Genomic DNA, 26,952 nt, shown 5'->3' with positions numbered 1-26,952 from the left:
ATAAAATTAAAACTATTAAAAATAAATAAATAAATATATAGCTGGTTGGTTAGTTAATTAGTTAGTTAGTTAGTTAGATAGTTAGTTACTTGAAATGATAATAAATAATAATGGGGAATAAACTCAAAAAAAGAGAAAGAAAAAAAAAGTTGCTGCCATGGCCACATTTCTCATTTTCAAGTAGTTTAATGTAACGTACTAAAATAAAATAAAATAAATTAATAAATAATTTGAAATTGAATACGACTAGCATTGCAATGATACTAAAATAACACTAGGATAAACCCATAACTCCATAATAATAACCAAATAAAACAAAAAAAATAACCATAAAGTATAACTTTGAGAATGTAAGTCATCCTGGACATGAATGACTCCTCAAGTCTAGCTGTGCTGTTACTTCACTGAGCAGAACGCGGCTCACACTGCTAGAGTCTGAGAGCAGTGATTTAGCAGCTTGACCTGATCCACAGGAGTCTGATCCTGAAGCCGTGGGCCTGCAGGGACCACCCAGGACCCCAGCGCTCCGGAGGTCAGTCTGTGAGGAGCGCAGGCCGTTCTGACCCATTGTTTTCTCATTCCTCATCACAGACACACATGAAGGACAGAGCGACTCGGGGCAGAGGTCAGGTTCTGGGGTCACTGTCCTGAATGCACCCTCAGTCCTGTGCTGATGTAATAATTCTGATCACTTTTGACAAAAGTTGGCTATTTTCTGTGAATGCGTGGGACATCTGACTCATTATATGAATAACCAGAAGAATAACAAAAGTGCAGTAAATGGTCAAATTATTTGCACTACAAACCAGTGTTTATGATTCCGGCAATACATTAAAATAATATAATCACAAGTACCAGTTTGCAATATCAAGCAGCTGAAATAACTGGAAATGAATGACACCAGGAGCATTAAACATTAGAGTTCCAAAAAATAAATATATGCAATTCTGGTCAAAATATATTTTGAATATATGTTGTACATAATGAATCTAAATAAAATTATATATTATTATATATATATATATATATATATATATATATATATATATATATATATATATATATATATATATATATATATATATATATAAAATTTTATTTAGATTCATTATTTATTTTTTACAGCCTTTACTATTTATGTATATATATATATATATATATATATATATATATATATATATATATATATATATATATATATATATATATATATATATATATATATAATATTATTATTATTATTATTATTATTATTATTGATAAAAATATATATTTTTAATATTGTAAAATATTTTCCTTGCTTTTTTTTAATCCAATGTTTCATGGTCCAAGGTTATTATAATCAAAAAGATAATAATAAAAAAAAATACTTTAAGATAACTTCAACTGAAATAAAGTAAAATATAAAAAAAATTAATTTCTCATATTAATTTAGTTTAACTTGATATGCTAAAGTAAAACTGAAATATATATATATATATATATATATATATATATATATATATATATATATATATATATATATATATATATATATATATATATATATAGAAAGTAGACAAAAAAACTAATAATAATAACAGCAAAACAAATTATAGTAAATACATTTTTGAGAAAAACATTTTTTTGTTGTTGTTTTGTATATTTGGAAATATATTAGCAAATATACAGTACAAACCAAAAGTTTGGACACACCTTCTCATTCAAAGAGTTTTCTTTATTTTCATGACTATGTAAGTTGTAGAGTCACACTGAAGGCATCAAGGGCTATTTGACCAAGAAGGAGAGTGATGGGGTGCTGCGCCAGATGACCTGGCCTCCACAGTCACCGGACCTGAACCCAATCCAGATGGTTTTGGGGTGAGCTGGACCGCAGACTGAAGGCAAAAGGGCCAACAAGTGCTAAGCATCTCTCGGGGAACTCCTTCAAGATGTTGGAAGACCATTTCAGGTGATTACCTCTTGAAGCTCATCAAGAGAATGCCAAGAGTGTGCAAAGCAGTAATCAGAGCAAAAGATCCTAGAATATGACATATTTTCAGTTGTTTCACACTTTTTGTCATGTATATAATTCCATATATAATTCCACATGTGTTAATTCATAGTTTTGATGCCTTCAATGTGAATCTACAATTTTCATAGTCATGAAAATAAAGAAAACTCTTTGAATGAGAAGGTGTGTCCAAACTTTTGGTCTGTACTGTAGATGTTTGTCATATGGGCTGGTCGTATGTTAAAATCAAGTGCTCCGTCTGGGCTCGAGCCATCGTGTGCTTTAGATTGATGACGCTGGTCACACATGCAGTTTCACACTGGATCAGACGCAGCATATCTCATATGTTATTTATTTCCCAAGCCATTTATTAATGTAAATTATTCTTTCATTTCCCTGATTAAATATCAGGTAACAAGACTAAAAAGAGTGTACAATTCTGGCTCCTAATGTTGGCACACTGTCAAAATATACCAAATCTAAAGACTTTCTTGTGGAAAAACAGCATGCTTTTGGTTTTAATTAGCTTGATGTTATCCAGACTGGGCTTTTTCAGGAGAACGTTGTGTAGCAGGAATTGTGAAAACCCGGCGCCTGGCTTCCTGAGCGAACTCCATCACATCTCGGCTCCGGCTCCGGCTCCACGGGGACGAGTTTCCCTCACACTCTTACATCGCACAAGCAAAGCGCTTTGTTTTCGCAGCTGAAGAGCGTATCCTTGAATATATATCACTTTGACAGAAGCCGACTGGAGTGAATGAGAATTGAAATAAAATCATATTCGTCATTAGTCCATTTTCACGGTCTGCTTTATTGTCAGAGACATTGGGAACATTCAGTGTGAAACCAACCTGCAGCTGCTCTTCATTCAAAGCCACTTCATTAGATTATTACTAAGTAGAAATGTCTTTGAATTATGTATCAGTGTCAAACCAAGTTGCATTTGTTCAAATGAATAATAGCACAAAACTGTTCCTTCAAAACATTTCTTGAAGAGAAGTTTGTTGCTAAAATGAATAAAACAGTAGTGTTTAACATGTAGATTTGGATGCATTGGGACACTTCGCAGTTGTGCAATGTCCATAGTTAATGTGATTCTCTCCACCTGTGTGCACTCAAGCAGAACTGACTTCATCCATAAAAAACGTTGATTAAAAGAGCAAACATGATGATGAAGAGTGAAGTTAGTGAAGAGAAAAGACCATGCAGCATGGTATGAGATTTTTTATCTTTATGTCCAAAAATATTTATTTTAAAATATTTGATTAGACATTAGACATATTGACATTTCTTGGAAAACTAGTGAACTACTAGGGTGTCAACATTTTATTTTTATAATATATGAATAGATTTTTTAAAATAAAAAAATAAATAATAATAAAAAAAAGTGTGATTTGTGTCCAGAAATATTTTATTTTATTAAAAAATGTTTGATTATAGACATTTCTATGACGAACAGTGTTGAAAAAAATCTACAAAATCTTAATAGAAAGTTAGTCCTTAAGTGGGACTATTGACCAAAGATATTTAATTTAAATTTTTGTTATTTTATTTTATGTTAAATTTATTGATTTTAGACTTTTCTATGGTGACTATAGTGTCCAAAAATATTTATTTATCATGTAATAATTATTTTACTTTTTATAAAATTTTATAAAATTATATTATTATAACTTTTTTTTTATGTTTGATTTTAGACATTTTATTTTATTTTTAGGATATATCACAAAAACAAAAAACAAAACTAAAATACTGGGCATTAGAAAGATACTATTATGAACAATCTATATTTTACTGTTGTACCATTCAGAAAATACTATTGTAACCTTGACAAAAGTTCAGATATAATGCAGTGTGTGGGGGGGTGAGGGCAGGTTTGTCGCTTTAGTCAGAACAGGTGGGCTCTTCCTTGTTTGCTTGAAGCTGTGTGTGTGTGTGTGTGTGTGTGTGTGTGTGTGTGTGTGTGTGTGTGTGTGAAAGACAAGAATCCCTACTGAGACACAGTGTGTCGATCTTAAGGTCTTGTGTCTGGGCTCCTGACAGTCTCCTTGTTTGAAACTGTTGCCAATGTTTGGTAAAAATAGTTTGCGTGTTACTTTCAAGATACAAATAATATATGTGTGACTCATTGTAATCAACTTCCATCATACAGTATATAAAATTATCCAGGCATCATGATGGTGAGTTTAGCATTTTAATTATTCATAATGCAGAGGCTTTCTTATCCAAAGCAATGCATTGCCACTTAAAGCAGTTTAGGATTTGAACCTGTATCCTTTGGATTAGCAGCCCACATCTTTAACTACTAAGCCACATTACCTTATTTCCACCCTGATAGAGGTTTTCCATCAGTACCAGCGAGACATCAGGTCAAGCTTCACCCGAGGAAGGTATTTTAATCCTCTTTCTCCGTCTGTCTCCACAGACATGCTCACACACACACACACACACACACACATCTCAGAAAGCAGAGCAGAAGTGCTTGAGCTACAGCCAATCTTGATAAACTCAGCTGTTCAGAAATCATTGTGGGAAAGTGTGTTGTTTGTTTACCTGTCAGTTATTCTATTAGTCTGAAATCTGGTGTTGATATCAAGCACGCTGATTTCTATTAGAGCTGTGAAGTGACGTAATCACAGATAAGAGAGCAGATTTCTGATCGAGCCAGAAAGCTTTGGCATTTGACCTTTAAATCAGACATCAGTCTCATTAATGTTTATTTAATATGTCACTGATTTTAATTTTCCCTTTCATTTTTGTTTTCCTTAAATAGAGTACTGGTCTTTGGCTGCCTAAGTTTGCCATGTGCCAAATTGAAATATACTTTATTTATTTATTGAAAACGAATGGGTGTGAAACCTAAGACCTTTATGTAATCTTAAACCTTATAGGCTTAATAAAGACTATAATTACTATTAATTATGTTACTTACTATTGTGTGTGTGTGTGTGTGTGTGTTTCAAAATATATGTGCAAAAAAGTCTAAAATATGTTTCAACATATCTACATGAATTTTTTTGGCTTTTATATTTTTTAAATATATTTGAAAAATATAAATGTTTTTAAAAGCATTTAATATATATAACCTATAACTTATATAATATATAAACTTATGTAATCATATAATACGTTTGTATAAAAATCAGCAAGGATTTTACCCAAAAATATCAAAAACAAATCTTGCTTGTCAAGCACTTTGAACTACAAGTGATTTGCACATATTTGGTGCATATTTAATTAGTGATTTGAACAAACTCTCTAAGACTAATTATTAAAATATAGCACTGACACATGAAGACAAATAAACTCACATTTCCTTCTGTAACTGAATACATTTTTAGTGAACCTGTAGAATAGAATAGAATAGAATAGAATAGAATAGAATAGAATAGAATAGAATAGAGCTCAGCTTCTCCAGTGTCTCGCCCAGGTGAGCGCGTCACCTGATCTTCCGTCTTTCACTCATCTACGCTGCTGGCGACGCGACAGTTTTGAACCCATTATAGTCAACGACGTGAGTGACGTAGGCACCCAATGGACCAATCAGAAGGCTCTCATTATAATCAGCGGAGCGCAGCCCGCTCACACGCGTCGCTGATTATCAAGGGAGTGCTGGAGTTTGTCGCGTCGCGTCGCTCGCTTGTAGCGTATCATGTGATAGGGGCTGGAATTTGACACCTCGGGGGTTCAAAACTCTCATGTGTTTATGGGACTTGATTTTGGCAGTGCTCCTGCGCTTAGAGCAGAGAGCGCGTCTCGAGGAGCTGAACGCGTCCGATCGAGCGTTTACTGCGCATCTGGCTCAGTCCAGACAACACCAGTGAGCTCTGGACACAAGTTTATGTGAAAGACGTGGATGTTCAGAATTATGCATCTTCACTACAGGGAGAGGGCCAGAGGAAACATTTTAAGGAATACATTTTCATTATCTGTGGATTATTTTCACTTGACTGTTTCTTAATTTATTTCACTCAAGTCCATGACAGGAGAGGTCGATCAGGACAGAAAGGGTAGGTTTCCTTTCTTTTCTTTTCTTTTTAGATATTTAATTTGCATCATGTTGTAGTAAGGCATTGGTCTAAAGTTTGCATGTTTTAACTGTTTTAGCATAATTAGCTACTACATTTACACACACAAACACACAGACATTTTTTTTTACATATTTATGTCGACAGAACCTTTCTTTTTGTGGCGCTTATTAAAAAAAAAAAGTACTTTTTTTCAAGCCAGATTTATTTCCCATAATAAAAGAAGTATATGTATTTTAACTTATAGATATCAATATTTAATATAATGTTCATGCTTTAAGTGTACGCAGCCAAGTCCTTAAAAGAATCCGAAATAATTTGTCATTTGCCACAGAATATTTGATTCAATTTAAATAAAAAATAAAGTAAAATAATGTTATGTGTATAAAATATAACGTGTATCTTGTCTTTTAAAACAGCGTGAGTTCTTGGACTTTGATTATTCTGGTTCCTCTAAGTTTCCCCTTTCCTTTAAAATGTATTTTTGCTTTACAATAAAGTTAAGTCGAAGTTTAGAACTGCATCAATATGCATCAGTTATTGTTGGATCTGTTGAAACATGGCTGATCCTCCAAAATTAAAGGAAAATAAAAGCTGCTTAACTGCCTGGCTTTCCTCAATCTCATACAAACAGGTTGGAAATGTACCTTCGAATACTAATTAAGTGTATTCCTTTGCTTATTTGACAAGCCTTTCTTTCCCAGCTGACTGAGCTGATGATTGATGATGGGACGGACAGTAAGTGTGCTCCTGAAAGAGCTGTTTTCCTGTCTGGAAGAGATGCAATCTGGATACAGTTAGACGAGAATCGCAGGACTGCTTTCTCCACTCTGGGGTCTTATTAGAGCCGTTTGTGGTTCTTTAAGTCTCATATCTCTGTAATTATAAATTCTCATTCTCAAATCTATTCAGTTCTGGTTCAGGTGCATTGCCTCCCCCAAATCTTTTCTATGCTGGAACAAATGAACATCACGCCACTGCTGTCTCCTCTTGTAAATATCTTTAAAAGATTTGGATTGAAATGTGCAACATTCTTACACAGAACCAGTAGCATATGTAGCATCCTACCTATATCCCATCTGCTTGAGATGATTGGCATGTTTGTTGAGCAGGTAATATTGCATTTCAGTATCAGATTGCAAACACTTTCAAATAGACCGCTGGTACTCCCTTGTATAATGTAAAGCTAGGATCAAAATTATTAATTTATTTGTCTGTTGGCATGGTTTTATGCGACTAAGGCAGAGGTTAGTCTGTGGAATTTGTTATGTCATGTTAAAACATTAAATGGCAGTGTTGCTGAGTCACTGGTGTGTATTTTTTAAGATATAAGTATATGGTATTTTTTGAAAGGGCATGTGATGTGCTTTATGGTGATGCTGCAAAATAGAGTTTGATGGAGTTTTGTGGAACCCCTGTATTATCACAGGTGGGTCTCTTTAGTTTGTGACCTGCTGTATATTCATGATGAAATGTCTTTAATGTGGTGTGTTTTCCTGTTGCTGTGATAGATTGGGTGCGCTGGCACTTAACGCTCAAGTGCCCGAATCACACCGCCTTTAAGAGACACTAATGCAAGCGTCAAGCGCTTTTCAGTTTTACTGTCTAAAGCTGTAATACTGTTTAATCACTTCCATGCTGTCTATTTCTGAAGAATCGCTCACCTGCCAGTGGAGTTTCCACCTAGTCACTGTTTACTTTATAATCATGGATCTTATAGTTCTCACTTTTGCTCCAGGAACCAGATTTTACTGTTGTTGTTTTTTAATAATAATAAAAAAAGAAAACTGATTTAAATTGATTTAAAATCAGATATTTAATTAATAGAAAATAATTAACTATTTCATTACTTTTTAATAACATTTTTTTTAAATAAAAAAAGTATTAAATAGTATGAAATAAAATATAAATAATTAAAATAGTTAATGTTATAAAATGATTAATAAATAATATAAAATAAATAAAGTTTTATTGGACACCTTTGAAACTGACAACAAAAGACACGGAAAGTGTTTTCTATGGAAACACATTTTTGCCACAGAATAAAAAAAGTTCTATTTGGAATTTTTTTTAATCTCAGAATTCTGACTCTTTTCTCACAATTCTGTGAAAAATGTCTGAATTGTAAAACAAATTTAGAACGACATGATATAAAATAAACATTTTGAGAAGAAAAGTCAGAATTGTGAGATTTAATCACAATTATCTTTTTGATTTTTTTTTATTACATGAATTGTGTGATGTAAACTCAGAATTATGAGAAAAAAAGTTAGGATTGCGTGATATAAACTCAGAATTGCGAGGAAGAAAGTCAGAACTCCAAGTTTATATCTCACAATCTGAGAAAAAAATCGGAATTGTGTGATATCAACTCATAATTGCAAGAAAAAAATCTGAATTATGTGATAAAAAGTTTCAATTGCATTTTGTCCTCCTTTTTTAAGGGCAATTATTTATATTGTTAACTATGCACAAATATAAATTGCATTTTATCTTTTTCATAAATTTTTTTTGCCACACATTTTTCCACACATTTTCAACTGTCTTTGTCCCAGTAGAACAGAACCCTGATTTTTCCATGTAAACCGCTGGTGTTTGAATTGCTCAGGTGTATTTTCAGCATCCATTTAATTTTGATGAAGCGATTGCATAGCGAGTGTAGGTTTCGTGACTGTGTGTGCGTGGAGACGGGGCAGTACATGAGTGTCAGGTGATCACACCGGACACAGGAGCGTCGTGGTGTTAGTAAGAATTATGGACCACAGTCACTGCGTGGCAGTCCACCGCTGGATAATTTATTACAGCCTCCACTAATGAACAGTCTAGTTGTGCAATAATGAGAAACACCTGCAGGGTCAGAGTGGGGCAGAAGGACACTAGAGCCCACAGAAGAGAGGGTCCGATTCTTACATAAAGTTAAATGCTAGTTTTGCACAGCCAGGTTTTTGATGTAAAGTCCGGTGCACATTATACAGCTTATGTTGGACAAGAACTTCACACTTAGACATAAAGAGACCAGCTGACTGATAGGACAGTTGTTTAGAGGCAAGTTTATATGAAATAAAAGTATACCACAGTTAAAAATCATTATGGAGAAATGAACTTAAATAAATGCACAGAAAACAATCGAAACCCATCCAGATTAGATGCTCCTAACCAGGTAAATGTTGCCTTTTCATTCAGTGATCATTTCATCCTTAAAACATTGTAAACATGGTATGGTTTCCAAGAGGACTAATAAACGAAACCTGTGTGCTCTTCCTCCCTGAAGTCAGATGAAGTGAAGTTAGAGTTTTCTAGATCAAGAAGTGTTTTCTGGTTTTATGTATGATTTTCAAACAGCTGGTCAGTAAACAGACTGTGAGCTAGACTAGTTAGTCTAGTTAAATGCTAAATGTTTAATTATACCAATGTGAACAAAATAGCAATACATTTCATGCATTCTTACTTATAAAGTTTATGTTTCTCTTATACCATGGTCTGTCTGAATACTCGATTCTGATTGGCTGGCGGGTATGCATTAAAACTGTATAATGCACAGGTAGTTAAAGTCAGTTAAATCACCATTCTACGGTGGCCGAGAGAGCTCAATGTGCTGCCACTTAAGAAAACACATGCAAATTGAAAAAACACCAGCAAATGAAGAAAACATCTTCATCAGTTTAACAACACGAGTGTGATCTTACCACACTAAATCATCTGTGTGTCTGATTTAAAGTGAGCAGCGTGCTGGAACTAACAAGCTGTAACTGAGGAAAATAGCATTTTTACCTTTTCAGTGAAATAATTAACAGCTTTAACTTGTCAATTCTGGGAAATTATTAGAATTATATATTCTATGATAATTATATAATATATAATTCATTATAATTGTTTGTTTTATTCCACTGAGAAAAATCTCTTAATTTTCACGTTTTCTGTAGCGTTTCAGACAAGATCTCAACAATGTCTCGAACTGTGCTCAGATTTAGCAAGATGCCGCTCAAAAGTCAGAGATCTCAATATGAACCTAAACATTTCTCATCAAATCTTCCAAAGTCCAAATGAGCTCATCCTTTTGCACACACATTTTTTTTTTTTTTTTTAGTTTTTTTTTTACTAACCTTATACTCCGTATCTCAACTACTGACTCTCCTAATCTATAAAACAGCAAAGTTTTATTGCAAAAATAAATAATTTTTATAATAATAACAATGCTCTTGGTAAGGATTTGAACCAGTACCATGAGAGTTTAGCTCTAATCCTAATCAAACAAAGTTAATCAAAGTCTTCCGGTTCGTTAGAAAACCACAGGTAGGGCAGTTTGATCAGGGTTGGAGCTGAACTCTGCAGCACATTGATATATAATGTCATTTTTAAGAAGCAGTGAACAGTGTATGAGTTTGTGCTTGTGTAGAGGATAGTAAAATGCATCGAGTTCACAGCAAACTCAGCCGTGTGGAACGCTCTGAAATATCATCCCAGTAAACAAATACTAACACTTTTCAGAATTCATCTCTTTCTGTCACTTCGGTTGAGCTCTCCATCTCAGTCTTCATTATACCTTCAATAACACACATTACCCGGCCAGATTTCTCCTTTGGCTCCCAATTTCTCCATCTGACAGCTCGGACCCCACAGCGAACACACACACACACACTGCTGAAAAGACGCTGGATCTTATTATTTGCGAGATGTTTTTGATTCATCATGTCAGAGAGCAGGTTCATTTGTCTTAATGGAGCTGTCAGATGTGTGTATCTGTGTACACCACAGAGAAACAAGGAGATGAGAGATAGATGGTTGTGTGAGAGTGTGTGTGTTCGCAGCCGGACATCTGGTTCTCCGCTGTCACGCTCACACAGAAGTTTCTCACTACAGAATCCAAACAGACGCCTCTTCATTTACAGAAACAGAAACATTTTTTAAATTGTCCTTCCAGAGCAGCTCATCTCTCTTCGTTCACAGACGGGCTTGGATAAAATGTATACATCTCTGATCATCTCTGTGTCTGTCTCATTCACAACATTAGATCCTTCAGAAGACTGGTGCTTGCCTGTAAAAACCTCCGTCACGGTGCAAGGATGTGGAATTTAGCTTGCAGTTTTTAATGTTTTAAGGTGAAAAATTACCATTTTCGATTCTCTTTCCCTCAGAAAATTGTACACTTTTAAGTGTCAGAATAATAAATAAGATGCACAACACTTGCAATTTTCATGTAGACATAGCATTAAAAAACGGTTTTATATTTGAATATATTGTAAAATGTGTTTTTTCTTTTCTGTGATCAAAGCTGAACTTTCAGCATCATTACTCCAGTAAACCATTTCTGATTATTATCAATGTTGAAAACAGTTGTGCTGCTTCATGTTTTCTTTTTCTTTTTCAGGATTCTTTGATTAATAGAAAGTTACAAAACGAGCATTTATTTCAAGTCGAATTCTTCCGTAATGTTTTAAATGTCTTTACTGTCACTTTCAATCAATTTAAAGAATCTGTGCTTAATAAAAGTAGTATTTTCTGTCAAAAAACACTGACCAGATCTTTTAACCAATAGTGTTTGTCATGTAAGATGTTAAATGGCTAATTTATCCTCCAGTTGTTCTCATTGGGTGAATGTGATTGGCACGAGCAGCTCAGCGTGACGTTTGAAACCAGACACATCGTATCAGTTTCACAATCCATCTTTAACCACATTCTCTTTGATGTATGTCAGGAGGATGTTGACTTAGGTGTCTTATTGTTTGATCTTAATGGCATATATATATATATAACATTTAAATTGAAAGAGAAATTAATATATCGAAATCTAGTTGTATATACGACCATTAAAATGATTACAGTTATATTTATAAAAATTTAAATAAAAAATAAGTTTATTTATTAAATACTGCAGGACTACCATCGCTTTTCTTTATTATTTTTGTTCAGTGTGTTTGAATCGACTGGTGTTTTGTTGATTTTTAATCAATATATGAAGTCAGTTCTCCTCAAGTTCACACCGGTGTCCTAACAGAAGAAACACAGATGATGAGAATCACATTTAAAATCAACATGATCCACTAATGTTTCACAAGTCTCGATTTTCTAATCCAAAATGTATAGATTGGCACAATTAGTGATGTGAGTTTGGATATTTTTGTGGTTTTAGTGACGTTAGCATGCAGACACTTCAGCTTTAATAGTTGCATATGCTTGTAGTTTATAATTGAAGAGTGTTTTCAGTGACAGAGTGTTTTAAATCTTCTGCTGACCTTTATGTCACTCAGTGAAGCTGCCAAACTGAGTCAGTGCACACAACAGCTTGCAGACCTCAGTAGTGGCGGGTCACTCTTAGCAGCAGAGTGCTGTTAGTTTGATATTTAAAGCTTCAGGTGAAACAGTCTCTTTAGATCAGGTCTGAATTGTGTTGCTGCTTTCATCACATCCTGTTGTTTAATCGTTTTATAGCAGCTGCCTTTAAATGTGTGCCATTTCTGTGCAGCGCTTCAGTGCTTGCATGTTTATACATGTGGTCAAGAGCCATGTGATTAATGAAGATATAATGTTGAATTCATACTGATAAGCAAAAATGACTTTAAATAAACATGACATTTGTTTTGTTTTTGAACTTCCTTCTCTTTCATCCTATTCTTCATGCAATCCAGAATGGCAGCACAGCTGAAGGGTTTGTTGAACCTTTAAATCTGAGGCTTATTCAGTTCAATTTTGGTGTGAAAGGGTTTTCAAATTTGCCAAAAATATAACTTTTAGATATTGAAAACAAGCAAAGATGAGTAACTTTCCCCAACTCTGGTTGCCAAGGTCTTCTGTGTGGTTGCTAGGGCATTGCTAGGTGAAAATTGTCCTGTCGCTTAGTAAATTAGTTTTTGGGAACCTGAATCTGTCTGAAAGGGATGGGAGAGTGTCTGCAGGAAATTTCAGGGAAAAGAAACTGTAAAAATCAAGAAAAAAAGTTTATTTTGGACCAGTATTCATTGTGAAAAGCTATTAAAAATAATTTTTAATTTATAATAATAATGATGATTTCCCAAGGGGGTGCTGGAGCATCTGGGGAACATTTCAGAGAAAAGAAACGCTAAAAAAAGTAAGATTTTTTTTTTTTTGTACCAATATTTAATATACAAATCGTATTAATATTTAATACTAACAGTAATAATTGCTATGGTAATAGTAATCTCTAATAATAATAATTTTTAAAGGGGGTGGTAGAGCACCTGAGGGAATTTTTAAAGAAAAAAAAATATTTAAAAATAATTTAACAATACAAATATGACAATATAATTGCCAATTATTTCATTTTTAAATGTTTTCTTTTAATACACACTATTAAAAGAAACGCATATAATATAGTCTTAAAATTGCCTTCATATTAGCCAATATGGAGGTTGTCCTTTGCAAAGACCTTATCATTAATGATCTTATATTTAAAGGGTGGCCATTTGCGCAATTCATTCGGGACGCAGGATTTTAATATTGCATAAAACATCCAAAGCAGTTTGACCAATAACATGCAGGTATTGCACATAATCCACCAATCATGAGGCTTCGCGTGAGAAGGTGAGCTCAACAAGGAATGATAAAAGCGATGCAAATAAGCAGGTGTTCGTTCATTTTTAGTGTCGCTGTGCACTAATCAAAAAAGCACCAAAGTAGGTGCGAGAGCGATTGGAAAGCAGAAGGAGTCTTCTGCTCTGCTCTCTGTAGCTCTAATGTCACACAATAATAGACCTGCACAGTGCAAACAGCATAAACCTGGATATTTTAGGCAATATTAAAATCCTGGCCGGTAAGTGTCCCGTATTAACAGCGCAGATGGCTATCCTATATAGTTACAAACTTTAAAAATAAAATAAAAAACCAGTCAGATAACATCTGAATGATATTTGCACATCTCGGCGTCTCTTGTAGAATGTAGCAAGACGGAAAACAATTAAACAACTTTAATCTTGTGACATATTAAAGAAATTGCTCACAATAACATTCTCTTATTATTCATCTGTCAGATATGCTGCTATGTTTTCACTATAAAATGCAAAAAGCAGAAGTTCCAAAGAGGCTTTATCTTATTTCTGTAGGAGAGCTGATCTTCAGTGATCTTTCCTCCAAAGCTTTGAAATCATGTTCAGAAATGCACTGCTGAAAATAACAGTTCTTTAAGGGCCACTTGTTTAGGGCCATTATATTTGCATGCATATCAAATAATACATCTTTTAATTTCTAGATGCAAAAGGGTGGAGGAGTCTGGAGACCTGCATGGCTGCACCTGCCCGATGTCACCTGAGGAACCGGAAGGTGAGCATTCCTCATATCTTTAGGGTTATCAGCTAATAAATAAACACGAGCTTGATGCTGCCTGACAGGACACCTCTTTGGTCTCGGCTTGCCTGTACTACATTACAACAAATGTGTCAGAAGCGTGTCCGTTTGGACTTGTTTGTGTGCTTGATTTTCACTCCGGCTCATTGGATCTTTTCAGCCAGACACTCCACAGACATTCATTCATTAGAGTCACCCTGAAATATTTACTCATGAGGATCTACGGCGGTGTTGGGTGTTGCTTAAGTAATTAAAGAGGCTGTAGTGTTGGCTGTGTAGGATCACTGGAGGTCTCCTGCAGTTCAGGTTTGGGGATGGAAAGCGTATCCATGTGAATGGGCTGATCGGACATCACGGATCGGTTTACTCTGTCAGGGTTAATATGACACAGACGAGTAATGGACAGGCCATGACAGTGCACTAGATTAACCCTGAGGATTTGTGTCATTGTATTCCCTACTAAAGTGTGTTATTGGCTCTTTCTTTGCAATCATAACAACAGCTTCAGTTCAGTACATGCTGTATCAGTTATCATGACATCTTTTGTTCTTCCTACAGGTGATGCTGCTTGTGTTTGTGTGTCTTCTGGGTCTCGTTGACGGACATTTCCTTCAGGAGGAGAAAGAAGAATCCCGTCCTAGCAAGCTGAGAGCCTCTTCAACCTCTCCAAAACATCCAGAACCAAAGAAAGATCTAGATGAGAGGCAGAGCCGAGCGCCATGGGCACGACTGCACGGTCAGTACATCCCTGACACTGTATAACAAACCGGGGCTAGTTGTCACACTTTCTGCTTCAGTGAATGAGCAACGAGTGATTGAATTCTAAGATGTTAAAGCTGTGAAATATGTTCATTATTATTATTATTATTATTATTATTATTATTATTATTATTATTATTATTATTATTATTGGCTCTGAAAAAAAAAAAAAAAATATATATATATATATATATATATATATATATATATATATATATTTTTTTTTTTTTTTATATATATATATATATATATATATATATATTAGGGGTGTAACGATACGCGTATTCGTATTGAACCGTTCGGTAGGAGGCTTTCGGTTCGGTACGCGGTACGCATTATGTACCGAACGGTTCGCTGGACTAATTAATTATATAAAAAAAAAAAAAAAAAAAGAGAAATATAATGATATGCGTTCAACAAGGTAGCCCAATAACCCAAACGACGTAACAGGCAACGCCCCCGACACCCCCGAAGAAGACACCAACTTATATGTTTATGTTAGGCTACTCAGTCAGGTGGTCGCTCACTCAGCACACGCTGAAGGCTCGTTTCAAAATGTCTAATGCATTTAACAGACCAGAAATAGAAGATCCTCCAATAACCAACAGGTCTGGTGTTTGGGTGCACTTTGGATTCCCTTTAAGCTATAATGGTGATGGCAAGAGAGTGGTGGATAAAAAAACAACGGTATGTCGCATCTGCTACATGACAATAGGGTACACCAGCGGGAATACAAAAAAAAAAAACAACAGCCGGAATTCTTGAAACAGGTCAACTCATTTACGCCGACATCACCTTATTGTGTCAGTATCTGGGAAAAGACGAAAAAAAGGAGAAACATACACGCAACAAACTATCCCCGCAGCATTTAGACACACCATTATAGTTTACAGGGAATCCAAAGTGCACCCAAACACCAGACCTGTTGGTTATTGGAGGATCTTCTATTTCTGGTCTGTTAAACGCATTAGACATTTTGAAACGAGCCTTCAGCGTGTGCTGAGTGAGCGAGCGCCTTAGTGGCCGTTCACATATCGTGCCTAAAAACGCATGGAAAACACTAGTCGCGTCGCTTTCTCCTCCTTTCCAAAGCGCTCGGGCAGAAGCGCTCATGAGGCGTCTGTCTTTGCTAAGCAACAATGACGTGCTCTCTCCATGAAGACGCGGAAATTTCAGCGAAGGATAAATGGATTTGCAGCTGTAAAAATCGCTTGCAGTAGCTCTGCTACTAAATTTATTTCAAAATTGCAATCCATATACAACTATGATCAGCTGTTCCTTCATCTTGGCTGAGCTTTCAACGTTGTTATGGGAAAGGATGAAGCTGATTGGTTGGTTCTTGTCAAATGACCCGCGGTGCGCTTGCGGCATTCTGTAAAGTTGAGATGTTTTTACATTTTGCTGTATCTAAAACGTACCGAACCGAACCGTGAAATCAGTGTATCGTATCGAACCGAACCGTGAATTTTGTGAACCGTTACACCTCTAATATATATATATATATATATATATATATATATATATATATATATATATATATATATATATATATATATATATATATATGATAATGCAAAAAATAAATAAATAAATAAATTCAATTTTTATGCAGCTTTATATAAATAACATTACATGATTATTTATGTAGTGTAATGCAATTTATTAAATTTAGAGTAAAGTTAATGTCATTATCCAGCTCAATTCATTTCAGATTTTGTTCTCATTGGATAGTGTCAGTCAAGTTAAAATAATAATATTACTATATTAATTGTCTTTAAACCCCAGGACAAAATGTATCCTAATTCCTAATTTATGACTGAGCTGTTTCAGATGAACAGATGAAGGTCTCAGTAAAGGTCTCAGTTACTGTATTATTAATTAACTATCAATTTTGTCACGTTTTCTCATTATTCTTGCTTCACGGTGGATTGCAGACTTATAAGTGCATTACCGCCACCCATCTCTCAAGTGGACCATTGATACTCCCAATTGAGACTGTAGATTTTCGGATGAACTATCTCTTTTAGTTATTATTAAGTTTCTGTCTAACCTGTCAGAGCTTTGAATACTTTGGGAATAATGTTTTACACTTGCTGTTACCTCAGACACTTCACAAAGATCTAATGGGTGAATGCACGAAAACTGTCAAAAATATGTCCAGATCATATTTAACCCGATATAATAATATATATTGTGACGAGTCAGCTGCCTCCTCCCTGATTATCACCGGCACCCCGTCCTAAATCGCCGCCCTTCACCAGGCTCCCGACTGGAGTGGGTGTGTGAGAGGAGGGGCGCTGGATGAGTCAGGGCTGGCGGCGTGTGATGGGGCACACCTGAAGGAAGTGGAGCCTCATTACCGCCGCTGTTTAAAAGCCCAACGCGCCTCTCCTCAGGAGACCGGTCTCTTCCCCGTGCATGCACACTGGTGTCCTCGTGGGTTCAGGAAGGGTGCGTTGAGGGACTCCCGCACCACCAAGACGTGAGCTGCCGGACCCGCGATCCGGAAGGGAACCGCACCCGTATACACGGCCGACGGGCCAGGATGCCGGGCCGTCCATCCCCTACCAGCGCCGCGGCCGACGAGAGAGATGCGGCCGCTAGAGGAAGCCGCCGCCCCTCGCGCCCCGGACCAAGGAGGGGAGCGCGTGCGGCCGCCGGACTCCGCCCCTTACCTGGACCCTTCCTTGATGAACACTGCCCGACCCACACAAACCCCGCAGCACAACGAGGACACCAGATCCCCTGTTATTTTGGACACTTTCCCCCTTTGGCCACTTTTATTCCCTTTGTTTTATGATTTCTGTTAATAAAATCCTCTCCGAGGCCTGACGCCACGCCCACTGTGTCTGTCTTGTGCTCCTCCCGTGACAATATATAATCCAGTATTTAAAAAAAAAAAAAAAAAAAAACACTGCCAAACATCAATAGTTCTAGGTTTGGTTCTATCAATCTGTGCCCCCAAGAAGACTACGGATCCAATCTGTTTTAAACACTTGCACATTTTATTAAATCTTTTCTGCTCAACTGGAGTAGGTCTAGGTCTGTGTATTCATGTTCAATGCTGGCAAATCAAATCCTGCTCAAAATACTGCTTTTATGGTTTAGAATGATTTAGGTTAAGTCTAACCTGCATATGACATTTTCATAACATTGTATACAGAATATGTATAACATTTTATTACTTAAGTTGAAAACAGTAGAAAATCAGTAAAAAAACAGTAAAGAAATCTTAGAACAATTTAGGAGCGTTCCAGTAAAGAGAAGTTGGGGGTTATTGTTCTTAAATGTGATTACAATTAATGTCACAATGAAATATAAATAGGACTCACTTTCTTGATGCAAAATATGATTTCTTCTTTCCTTCTGGTTTTTAGGATGAAATGTGGATGTTTATGTGACATTCAACCTTCAACACTTTTTTGGTATTTATAGGGAACATCTTTGTTGAAATCTAAGACGATGTTCTTCTCATCCTGTAATTCTGTGTTATGTCACAGTGACACATTGCTTCGAGGCAAATTCCTTGCAAAATATTCTAATTTTCATTATGTTCACTGGAAATAAAATATCTGTGCACATAATAATGTAGAAACAAGTGGAATGCAAACTTACCATGAGTATCTCCTGTGAGGACCAATACAGTCTTAAGATATAGAAATATTTTCTCTGTAATTAATTCTTTGTAAGGCACTTCTGAAATATAATGCCGGCATGTCCATTTACTTTGTTGTATGCAGTATGATAAACATGATCAGCAATGGTTGAGCCACAAGCAGACATGTTGAGCAAACAAACAGAGCCGTGTTTTTACAGAGCTACAGCCTCACAGTGTTTACACTCTTCAGGAAGTCAACCGTGATATTGACCATTCTTCTGCCACTGAATTAGACCCTGTTTTCAAAAACACTGCCATCAATGGATGCTGACTGGCCGTTAAAATACGCAAACAGCTAAAACGCATAATATATTAACAGATGTGACATGACAGCTACTGCTGGAGGTCTGCAAAGAAGATACATAAAACAAAGTTTAAAAAATGTTTTTGAAAGATGTCTTTTCTGCTCCCCAAGACTGCATGTATTTGATCAAAAATACGGTAAAAACTGTAATATTGCGAAATATTATTACAATTTAAAATAGCTGTCTTCAGTGTGCATATATTTTACAGTGTAATTTATTGCTGTGATGCACATAAGGAATACTTTGTCTCTAAACCTTAAGAAAACCGGTAGTATCTATCAAGTAGTAGGACCATTTTCTGTGTGATATTGTAAAAAAATATATATATACATTACAGCATCAACTGGGATAAGACACTGATGAGACACACAGATGTTATTCACACCCAGTGCATTTGAAATGTTTTCTCTGGCTCATGCATGCGATAGAATAATCTCAGCACGCTCTTCCTTGTCAATTTTATATTCCTCTTCAAATAATCCAGAGCTCCTCCATGCAGGTTTTGACACAGCAAACTGCTCCCTTGGAAGATAATTACTGCAGTTTTCGCCTGGAGAAAGTTTGAATCATGTTTTAAGGTTCTCCTTTCCTTGTGACTTTAAACAAAACTCAATAAGCATGATGTGGCATGTTGTGGGATGTTTTTAGTGCTGCATGCTGCAGTTGCATGAGTTACAGTACAATAGTAGTCCAGTGCGGTGTCAGTAAGGTGCACTGCAAACAGCAGGAGGAATTTCACGCCGTGGAGAGACGTGCACACATTACAATCAGCTGCTGAGGCGTGAACCAGAGCCACTAGTGTTATCACCTTTTTAAATGCCAGTGTTACATTACAGTGTTGGCAGGAATTGAGACTATTTTAATGCATCAGAGCCACATGCCAGAATCTGTATTCTCTGGGGAAATAGATCAACCCAAAATCTTTTACTCATGTCAGCGTCATTCCAAACCTGAATGACTTTCTATCTGTGAAACACAAAAGGTGTTTTTTTTGTGTAGAAAATGGCCACTGTTTTCCATATAATGAAAGTGGATGCTTCAAAAAAGCAAAATAGCATGAAACTATGATACTGTAAGTAGCCAATGTACAGGTGCATCTCAATAAATTAGAACGTCGTGAAAAAGTTCATTTATTTCGGTAATTCAACTCAAATTGTGAAACTCATGTATTAAATAAACTCAATGCACACAGATTGAAGTAGTTTAAGTCTTTGATTCTTTTAATTGTGATGATTTTGGCTCACATTCAACAAAAACCCAACAATTCGATTTTCCTGAGTCTTCAGAATGGTCTCTCAGTTTGGTTCACTAGACTACACAATCACGGGGAAGACTGCTGATCTGACAGTTGTCCAGAAGACAATCATTGACACCCTTCACATGGAGGGTAAGCCACAAAAATTAATTACCAAAGAAGCTGGCTGTTCACAGAGTGCTGTATCCAAGCATGTTTAACAGAAAGTTGAATGGAAGGAAAAAGTGTGGAAGAAAAAGATGCACAACCAACCGAGAGAACCGCAGCCTTATGAGGAGTGTCAACCAAATCCATTCAAGAATTTGAGTGAACTTCACAAAGAATGGACTGAGGCTGGGGTCAAGGCATCAAGAGTCACCACACACAGACATTTCCATGAATTTGCTGAACTACAGACAACGTCAGAGGCTTCTTACTTGGACTAAGATGTTGACCAGTGGTCCAAAGTCGTCTTTTCAGATGAGATCAAGTTTTGTGTTTCATTTGGAAACCAAGGTCCTAGAGTCTGGAGGAAGGGCGGAGAAGCTGATAGCCCAAGTAGCTTGAAGTCCAGTGTCCACAGTCTGTGATGATATATATATGACAATATATATAATATATATATATTAAGAATTTTAACAGTTTTCATTTAGAACTTTAGAAATTGCTAGGGAATAGAAATTGCTAGGGAAGTTCAAATTTAAATAATTACAAAGAATCGGCAAGTAACACATTGAATTAAAGGTACAGGTTGTAGGACCTGCCACTAGAGGGCGCACTAACAAAACAATCGCGTGGTTTGATGACGCTAAGAAGGAGCAAGGAATGATGGGATTTGTTGTCTTCTACCCAACCGCTGACGGCCATCAATCAGACGGAAAGATAAATCATGGATTTAACGCGAGATCAATGATTTGCGCGAGTAGATTACATACAAAGTCAATTCAAATGCGTGATCAGACTATTGATCAGACGCGTCCTCGCACGCGTCTGCCGTGTATACCCCATAATACTAATTAGGGGTGCTCCGATCACGATCGGCCAATCGTTAATGCGCATCTTGTCAGTAAAGCCGGTTCTCTAATCAGCAGTTAATTCCATCAGGTGCGTGATTTCACATAGAGCAGCTGTTACTACACAGAGCCGTTGTTAACTGAGAAGATGCGCAAATCCACGTTCATTTTCAGCGTTTATTGGCGCATCTTCCGCATTTGTCCACGACACTGTTGTCATGTGTTTTCTACGTTAGTAAAGGCAGTAACAAAGGGTAACTAACGTCAATGACAGGCGACTGCACTGTCACTGTTTAGAATGGGAATTTTCTCATGATTTACAAGTAGTTGAAAACATTAGAGATATTGTTAGTAATAAGTTGACAAAAATATATAACTAGCCTAGTGGTTTTTTGATATTTTACTGCAAATATCTTACAAATTGTACCTTTAAACATGACAGTTTTTTAGTAGAAATAATGAAATAGCATTTTCTTGCAAAACATTCTCCTGTAATCTTTGTTTTATTTACAATTTAAAAAAATATTTGGTAAAGTGTACCATTAGATTTTATGTCGTGATGAACTGCATGGTGACACGAAGGTAAAGGATCCAGATGTAGTAGTTTATTGAAGGAATAATCCACAAATGTCATCCAAAGGCAGGCAAAGGTGATGCACAAATAGGTAATCCAAAAAAGTGAGGCTGAGTAATCCAGAAAACAGGCAGAATAACAAGACCAGGAACCAATATACAGGAGAACTAGGATACAAGGCTTAGAACTGCAGTAAAGACAGACACATACAAAACTTGCCAAAGAATGACAATGAGAAGCTGTCTTACATAAAAGGCTAACATTGCTGATGAGATACAGGTGCAAACAATGAGTGCTGCTGAAACCAGGCAGAGGATTGTGTCAAATTATGAGAAAGGCAGAGGATTATGTTTAGTCCTTGACAGAGTGGCCGAAGTCTGAGATGGAGAGCCCTCTAGTGGACAACCAGGGCACTCCAGCCGGGGATCGTGACAAATCATTGGCTCTTTTGTATCTTGTGACCAAATGATATGTGCCATGATATGGAAAATGTATTGGCTATATGTGATTTGAGAGTTACAGTGCAGATTTTTTGTAAATAAATTACGTTTAATATTTTCAGAATTTTTATTTTTTTGATGGCTAATTGAATGAGCTAATCACCATCCTATATGTCTGTAAAGCACTATTGCGAGTGTGATATTGCTTTTCTGCAAGTAAATGTTTTGACAGACTGTAAATAGTAACAAAACGGCGTATATAAGTAAAGATAAACCTATAGTGTCTCAAAGACCCTCTTTTGTGTGAGACTACTTTTAATGCTAAAATGTCTAAAATGTGCCATTTTCTACATTTAATAATCAATGAATCTTTACAGTTTGTATTTTACAAAAAATGTGAAACAGTGAAAAGCCAATGCTGTTGGACTGATATATTGGCACTTATGCAACGCTGTTCGACCAATCAGATCAAGGACCAGAACTAAATGTTGTACAATTTTCGGGTGCTTAATAGCCCCAATTTATCTTGAGCTACTAAGATATTCTTCAAAATTTCTTTCACCTTTCTGTCGCCCAGAAGAAAAAAAGTCATATGAGTTTGTAACAAAACTAGCAATGATGACAGAATCTTTACGTTTGTTCACATTCTGTGGTCACTTCTGTCATCATCTTGTGTTTTCTGTCCCCTTAGAGTCATCCCTGGCCGAGGAAGGCGAGGGTCATCGAATCTGGTGGCTGCGCTCCTCTACAAACAACTCCAGTTCTCGGAAATCTCTGAGAAACCGTAAGGAGCAGCGCAATCGCAAGCGAGGTCGGAGCAGCCAGGACTGTCGTTTGGAGAGGAAGGAGATGAGGGTTCGTGATCTGGGCCTCGGCTATGACTCGGATGAGATCGTTCTGTTCAAGTACTGCGCTGGGACGTGCATGAGCGCCCGTAAGAACTACGACCTGGCCCTGAAGGTGCTGACGGATAACGGCAGCGTTTCAAGCCGCAAGCTGAGCCTTCACCCCTGCTGCAGACCCACACGCTTCGAGACCGTCTCTTTCATGGACGCCCAGACGAGCTGGCAGACCATCAAATGGCTTTCAGCGGCAAACTGCAGCTGTGTGGGATGAGAGAAGCCCAGGAGACACAGCCGGTAAAATCAGTCCAAAGCTCCGGTGTAGAAAGCGAGGAAATTCCAGTGCAAGGAATCGGATGCAGTGCTCCTGATGATGCACTGCAAACGCAGCGGATCTGCTGCCGTCGGCACAGGAGCAACAGGGATACAGGACGTCCTGCAGGGAGATGGTCAGAAAGCATTGGGGTTTGCATTATGTGACCTCAGAGAGCTAAAAACTGTACCTGTGAAGCAGGTCATCAGGTTCCTGCTCCAGACTGCATGGATAGTTCGTGAAAAGTAACTTGAAGGCCTACATTTCGCATGATCTGCCTCTAGGAGTTATGAGATGTTTTAAGAACTTGGGTATCATGAAGGTTCATTTTAATTCACTTGTGGGCTTAGCATGTGTGTTTAATATACACACACTTTCCTCAAGCCATGTGCACATTACAAGACCGAAGTGCGTCATCTTTTTATGTTTGTGAGTAGTCCAGGTTTTTTTCAGACACAGGCCAAACATTTGTTCATGCAGCAGATCTCCGTTTTGACGGCCGGATCTGAACGCTTAGTAGTGGATTTCTGCGTTTGGCAATATAATAATGATCTCGTGCTCGATTACACTGCTTGTCTGGATGTATGCCCAGCTATAACACTCTCTTCCATCATCTGATCATCATTAGATGAATCACTGCTGCCATGATCGCTAAAAAATGTACACAAACTAAACTCTTTTCAACCCCATTCACTTTTAAACAAAATTCTGCCTGCTTTCCATAAGCAGTGCACACATTTAATTTAATAGTGCACACATTTAATTTTGTGTGTATAATGTATACTATAATAAGTCTGTTTTACATAGAAAGTAATCATTCTTGGATTTAAAAGAATGTCAATGACTTAACTTACATTCTTGTTCAAAAGTATTAAATTAAGTATTAAGTAATTAAATACAACAATGTATTAGATTGACTGAAAGTGAGAGTAAAAGCATTTATAATGCTACACAACATTTATATTTTATATAAATGTTCCCTTTGAACTATTTCCAGAAAAATAAAATGAAGGAGCACAATGTTTTCAGCATTGATAATAATACGCTTCTTGAGCGGCAAATCAGTGTATTAGAATGATTTTTGAAGGAGACTGGAGTAAAGTTGCTGTACCAGCGCAGATTAAACAAGATTGCATGGTCAGTAATGAATAATATGGCTTATTGCATGTAAAACTATTTTGTGAGTTCACCCGTGAATGTTTAAATGGCTCATGTTGACATGTTGCACATCTTGTAATGTGCCCTTGGCGTTACACACTTGCACAAACACAACCGACAGCTGACAAGTTCTCCTCAAGCTATATTCCATAAACTCTGCTATAAGAAATACCTCTTTAATTTCAAACTTCTTTAATCAACATTGTCATTTTGTTTCACTGCTCGAGTGGATGACTGATTTTCTGTGCATTTCTATTATGGACTGCATCTTTGTCAGGGTACGTGAGATATCTGATTTGTCAGTTAAATGAAATGGTTTCCTGGTTAAAGTTGGCCGCACATAGCACTGTACAGGTTTACCAAAATGTATTTCAATCCAGGCATTGTCAGATTTCATGTTTTGTTTTATGTTTTGGGGTGTTGACTCCTCTCAGGTAGGGATGTGGTTTACACTTCTATAATCAACCGTCACGTTTTAATCTCATGGTTTACTTTTACTTTTACTCATATATCACTAGTAATGTTCTCAAAGACATTGTGAACTTATTCTTTGTTTCACGCTATAATTTGGTAAAAATAAACCGGATATTTTACAAATTTATTAAGCCAATTTTTAGGATTTTTTTTTTTTTACATTTTCATGATATTTTTATTTTCATTTAATAAATTCAGTACATTTCCCCCCAAATACCCATTCTCAATAATGTAATGTAAAAGATTTATGATGCATAACTTTTACATTGTATTTATGGTACAGTAGTATTTGTTGTACATGCTTTTTTACTGTAGTACATAAGACTGTCACAGTTATGAAAAACCTAATCAAATTTTTTTTTTCATTTCATTTCAATTCATTTTATTTTATTTTTAAACGTGACCAGTCATGAGATTAACCCTTAAACTAAAAGCATTTTATGACTAAGGGAATTTTAAATCAAAAACTCTGTTTTTGTTACTGTCTTTGAATGTAACGGATTTTATCAACTGTTTTGCATTGATATTAAGCATTCGATTAATAGAGAAACCTCATACAGTAGACACCAGTTTAACCTCCTAATGTTTTGTTAGATTACTTGGCAGTGTTTTGGCCCTGTTTGTTACTTTTCTGCATTTCTGTTTTTGAACTCGTAGATCATAGATCTAATAGATTATGTACTATACTACTCAACATTTTAAAGATGTCATATAGTCATAATGTCAGCTTCTTCACTGACACGTCACTCACCATTATATCAAATGCAATAACGTTGTTCTGATAATCTGGAAGGGTTTGGTCTGTTTTGAGTTTTGTTCCTCTAAGATCTGAGGGAAGCAGTGAATTATTTTCCTTTAGGATGGCATCATTTTACCCTTTGGATGCTATGCATCCCCTGCTTTATTTAAGGGAAATGCTATCGTTTGATGTATTTATTGTATTATTATTTTTTCGCATACATGTTATCATAATTATATATTTTATTATTTATAAAATGTATATACCTGGAATGTATTGCTCAGATTTTTATACAGATGATGCATTTAAAGAGAAATACATTTTATCTCTGTGTGTCATACCACGTGTTTCATTGTGTTTTGCTTTGCACCAACATTTTCATACAAGTCACAGTTACTGTCTCTAAACCACTATATAAAAAAAAACACTCAGCAGAACGTTTTCATATGAATGGTGTTTCTGAATGCTTTCACAGCATATGTTTATACAAAACACAGACTGAGACGTCTGATTACTGTCATGCTGTTAGTGTCTGGGTCTTTTACGACAAAAGGTGAGTGAAAGCATGAAATCGAGGCAACTATGCACAATGCAATCTGTCCACTGAACTACTATAATTTTACTTGTCTTTTCTGGTATTTTTCACACAAGAGATGATGAATGCATGATATTTGACCTCTGAGAATCAGAATGCACAAGACCTTGCTGCTGTTGTCAACGTAAATAACACACCTGCGCCATCTAGTGGACAGTCACAGTTAACATTTATATAAAATATGCGCAAAACATCCAGACAAACCTTAGAACTAAGAGTATTCGAATATAATCTATAAATGCATATTAAGCAAATAACAGACACCGCATAAACATTAATGGAAATTCCGTTGTTTAAAACTATTAATTACTGTTATTAAAATAAAATCACTAAGACATTAATAACGTATATATTTCCATTTTGATGCCATGGGCTCACTTACACTGACAGGTAATGACAATAAATATCAATCATATCAAATAAAAAACAATTTGTTTACAATTCTTTATATTTATATATACATTTATATTCTACTGATATAAATATTAAAATTATATATTTATAATAATATTAATATAAAACTGATTAG

General features: G+C 36.0%; 1 protein-coding gene across 1 annotated transcript; it reads left to right on the top strand.

Moving 5' to 3' along the window:
- Positions 1 to 5,591: 5,591 nt before the first annotated feature.
- Positions 5,592 to 24,134, top strand: LOC128015248 (neurturin-like). Its single transcript, XM_052598925.1, has 4 exons — positions 5,592 to 6,003; positions 14,225 to 14,295; positions 14,878 to 15,055; positions 22,994 to 24,134. The coding sequence occupies exons 1-4, from the start codon at positions 5,973 to 5,975 to the stop codon at positions 23,416 to 23,418; spliced, it is 705 nt and encodes a 234-aa protein (XP_052454885.1). The 5' UTR covers positions 5,592 to 5,972; the 3' UTR covers positions 23,419 to 24,134.
- The last annotated feature ends 2,818 nt before the right edge of the window (positions 24,135 to 26,952 follow it).

The sequence above is a fragment of the Carassius gibelio genome, chromosome A6 (assembly GCF_023724105.1).
Source record: "Carassius gibelio isolate Cgi1373 ecotype wild population from Czech Republic chromosome A6, carGib1.2-hapl.c, whole genome shotgun sequence".
In the NCBI taxonomy this organism is placed as follows: Eukaryota; Metazoa; Chordata; class Actinopteri; order Cypriniformes; family Cyprinidae; genus Carassius; species Carassius gibelio.
This window is presented reverse-complemented; position numbering and strand designations above follow the sequence as displayed.

Coding starts and splice junctions, on each gene's coding strand:
- LOC128015248 (XM_052598925.1), top strand. CDS start 5,973: ATGACAGGAGAGGTCGATCAGGACAGAAAGG. Junction 6,004..14,224: donor GGTCGATCAGGACAGAAAGG/GTAGGTTTCCTT, acceptor TTTAATTTCTAG/ATGCAAAAGGGTGGAGGAGT. Junction 15,056..22,993: donor GCCATGGGCACGACTGCACG/GTCAGTACATCC, acceptor CTGTCCCCTTAG/AGTCATCCCTGGCCGAGGAA.